Consider the following 4,275-nt stretch of genomic DNA (forward strand, 5'->3'; position numbering starts at 1 on the left):
ATAAATGTATGTACCTACATTAAAAGATATTTTTGACATGTATGAAATGTATGAAAGAAATGTATGTACCTACATTAAAAGATAATTTTTGACATGTATGAAATGTATGAAAGAAATGTTTGTACCTACATTAAAATATAATTTTTGAAATGTATGCACCGTACAATAACAATACACGTTAAACATCATACCACAGAGTCATACGCAAGTTAAAAACAAACTGCTATGATATTAATGAGAAAGGAAAATAAACTTTATGGTATTCGAGTTAGGGTCGATTTCTCTCTTTTTTTTTTAACTATTTTAATCTTACCAGTTGCCAGTATTCGAAGACAGCTACGATTCGTACTCGATATTTTAAATTATTATGTAATCGATTTTTCAGTACAAATGTAAATAACCAACGACACTAATAATGTACTACTATATTCCGTTCTTTGAAACGGAATACTGCTATACTTAATACAAAATAATGAAAATTTACTGTTCACAACGACTCATTAAAAGCATCATCGAATAATGCGCTGTAATAAAATCCTGTTATCGATTATTAAAAAAATCGATAATACATGTATTTATTTTTAATATGACAACACTTCATACATAAGTATTATTGGAAATAGTATTATTTGCTTGTTCGGCTATTTTTAATTTACTTAAACTTTTTTTATATGTTTAATTTACAATAATAATATATTAAGTGCTTATTATTGGAAAATATAAAAAAGACATTTAATTAGGCCGATACAAATGACAACAATGCCATCTATGAAAGCATTTTGAAAACATTGAGCCCCGTATTAGCACTGATTAAAGTGTAATTAAGTACTGGAAAATAACAAAATGAGTAAATATATGAAAATTACTTTTCTAAACGCATTATTTCATTTTAACATGTATATATATTTTTAAAAATGGATTAAACTATTTTGAAAACACAGTTTTGTTTTTTAAAACGTTTGCAAAACTATGAAGAATTCCATCGATACCAATCACGCCATCTATATGCAACTTTTAGCAATAATAATGGCTATTTCCTCATTGAGTGCCACTGCTATTATGTAACAAATTCAAAAGCTTTACAAATGCGTTGTTGCGAATTAGATACAAACAAAATATTTAATAATTAACATTTAATATGAGCTACGGTCATAACATTTTTTAATAATAACAACTGTATCTATATTAAAATCTATTCATCATAGAACTGTACCTGAATGTCCTTTGGAGGTTATAAGTAATATGCAATCAGACTGAGCTTCGTTGACAGCCAAGTAAAAGTTTTCATACGCAGTGCATAAATTTATATATAAGTAAATATTTTTAAAAATCCATATTGCAATCAGTATTACTCCTGAATAATTTAATATCTAAAATAATGGAATATAAGGTTTAATATTGCATAGCAAGTGGTAACCGTCAACATAAATAGCAATATGTATATGTACCACGTGGTTATGGTATTCCTTATTTGTTGCACGTAATATTACTGCAACACAGCAACAACAAATTACTAAATATATAACTATTTTCACTATTTATATATACAAATAATAAGTATTCTTTAAATTATTTCATGGAAAAACTACTAAAAGTGCGGCTTTTAGTGGGTTTAAGTAGTTTTTCTAAGATACTAAACTACTAAAACCCTCCAAAATGCGCACTTTTAGTGGGTTATTATAAGATTTTTCAACAAAAATATTTAAAGGTGTATGTGGGGAATGTAGGATTCTTACCCACAAAAAAACATATACTGTATGTCTGATGCCATAGGCTCGTGTCAGAATTCTACTAAATTACTTACGATTTAATTGTTTATTTCTTAAGTAACTTACTATGTATTCAGTTTTTATTATAATACGAAATCCCCAGACAATTTTATAGATATATAAAAGACCGTGACTGAAAAACAACAGCGCTTTATAAAGTATCTGAAAATAAAAACAGTATTGACATATCATTTTTAGAGCTAGTAGTAGATTGAAAACACTAAAGCCTGTTACTACATAATAAGTTTGTTTTTGATTGGATCTCATTATTTGATAATGAATCTTTTTACTGTACTTCCTTATTCAATAGGAACGGTTGCTTCTTTATTATAAAATTTATTTAATTTCAAGTCTTACTAATCTTTGATTAAATAAATTATTAAAATTAATTAAATTATTGTTGTGCAATGTTCATTTTACTGGTCATTATGTTTGTATTATATATATTTATTTGCATGTACTTACCAATGTTTGATGACATGTTTTATTTAAATTATACGCTTTCATTACGTCTATATATATCATAAACATCTTATTCCAATAGCTATTCTCATATTTTATCGCTTTATTAGTGTTCAACTCCATTTGTATATTCCACAATTCTAATTCATAAGTTATGTACTTTAAAATTTGCGTTGCATGAATTATTGGAAAATCAAATAACATAGACACAAACATGCATATAGACTCCAAAATATAAGTACGGCCGTATATGCGGAAAATAAAAAAAAACATAAAAAAATACGTCATCAATATAATAATATAGATCCAATTCTGCAAAGCAATACGTTTAGACATTTTATCGTTTAACATTAACGAATCGTGGACTTTCTGTATCGTTACAATCAACTGCACATTGTTTGTACTTTGCGTTATATTTACGATAAATATCAGCATATACCCGATTGCGTACAATCCGCCATCCAAAAAATTTGATACGATCAAATCTATATTCAGATCGTTATTAATAAAAGATATAGACATGCGCATTAAATTCATTGATGAGAATAGAAATGTGCCAATTGCCGATATAATATTTGAAATCACTCCCTTTGGTGTTATGAAATTGTCGCGTATGTAATAATTTGGTAGAAATGACAATTGTTGAAATGTATACAATGGTAGAAGCATTGTTTGTATATTGTTTGATAGTACATTGTTGAGTAATATCTCAGATTTTGATAATGAAACACGTTTCACTGTCATGTCTCGGTTTGTTATGTTTGAACACTAAAGAGTTTGTTGGGGAGTAGTAATTGAATTAAATTAGTTATTATTACAGGTTGGTGTTACGTTAATTAGAGTGAGTGTAGGCGGCAAGTTAGAGTCGGAATTTCTTCAGTTGATAACGATGGATATTGGTTTTTTTATATCGTAGGGGGCAAACAAGCTTCCGACATACATGGGCAACCACCCTCGAGTTACTTTCACTATGTAGGTCATCTTTTAATAACTAATTAATAAATTAAAATGTTAGTATTTTATTTTTTATTTTTTCTTAGAGTTATTCTTCTTTGTTGTTGGTTTTATCTTTTGTTTATTGTAATCCCATACAGAGTAGTCAGAGATATTACGAAAACTTGTCGAGGGGAACACAAAAAATTTCATTGGATTTAAAATATTAAATACAACGTCATCTCATGGGGGAAAGGGATTGTTAGTAATGTGGAGATACCCCGTTACTAGCAATGTACCAACTTGACCTCCACGCGGTTTACCCTGAAAACCATCGTGATAAATTTCTGCTAAATATGTTCTCATCTTATCATCGTCCACTGGTGCCCCGCCAGCGTAAACCGTTAGCGCAGGCGGATGCACCATACTATTATCATCTATAAAAAAAAAAGTCATCTCATGCTTCTATCCTGTATTCATTTTAATAATTGGAATGGCAGATAAGCTGACTAGACTATACGTAGTAACCGTCACCTATACATGAACAGCACTACGGACACCACTCATTGCCATTCTGGATGTGATGGTATGCTTTTATCCTATATAATTACACTTCTTACCTATCTTCAACCAATACACAGCTTATAATTCAAGATGATTGGAGACTTAAATAGGTACCTACTAATGTACACATGTAGCACACGCTGACAACTTTTCAAAAAGTCTACCTCCGTAGACTGTTTTACTATTATTTTACTGTGAATATAGAAACAGACAATAAATATTCTCATATTAGAATTTGTTTGCAGATCCCTAAAATAAACGCTGATACAATCAGCAATTATATAATGTACCTTCATAATTAATAGTGATAAAAAAATTACAGACACAAGCGGCCAAAAATGTCCTCTATATGAATAAAAATAGCCTTTTACTCTAACTTTCAGTTAATTTCCAAAATAGGTTGCTATATACCAATTACACATAAGAAACATCATGTATGAGTAAAAATATAAAATGTATAATACTTTATGAAAGCCAGACTCGTCTGGTCTTTGCTCTGGTAGCTTTGTAACTCATAGAAAAAGTATAAGTAGTAATAAAATTATCC

The 4,275-nt window shown here is 29.0% G+C and overlaps 1 protein-coding gene across 1 annotated transcript; it reads right to left on the minus strand.

The window, feature by feature from the left end:
• Nucleotides 1-2,534: 2,534 nt before the first annotated feature.
• LOC131854192 (uncharacterized) lies at nt 2,535-2,975 on the minus strand (the record flags this gene model as incomplete). The annotated part of the gene is made up of 1 exon (XM_059205320.1): nt 2,535-2,975. A coding segment is annotated over exon 1 (441 nt), but the record flags the coding sequence as incomplete, so codon positions are not given.
• Nucleotides 2,976-4,275: the final 1,300 nt, after the last annotated feature.

This window comes from Achroia grisella, unplaced genomic scaffold, assembly GCF_030625045.1.
Source record: "Achroia grisella isolate CSIRO2021 unplaced genomic scaffold, CSIRO_AGI_Agris_v1 utg971, whole genome shotgun sequence".
Taxonomy (NCBI): domain Eukaryota; kingdom Metazoa; phylum Arthropoda; class Insecta; order Lepidoptera; family Pyralidae; genus Achroia; species Achroia grisella.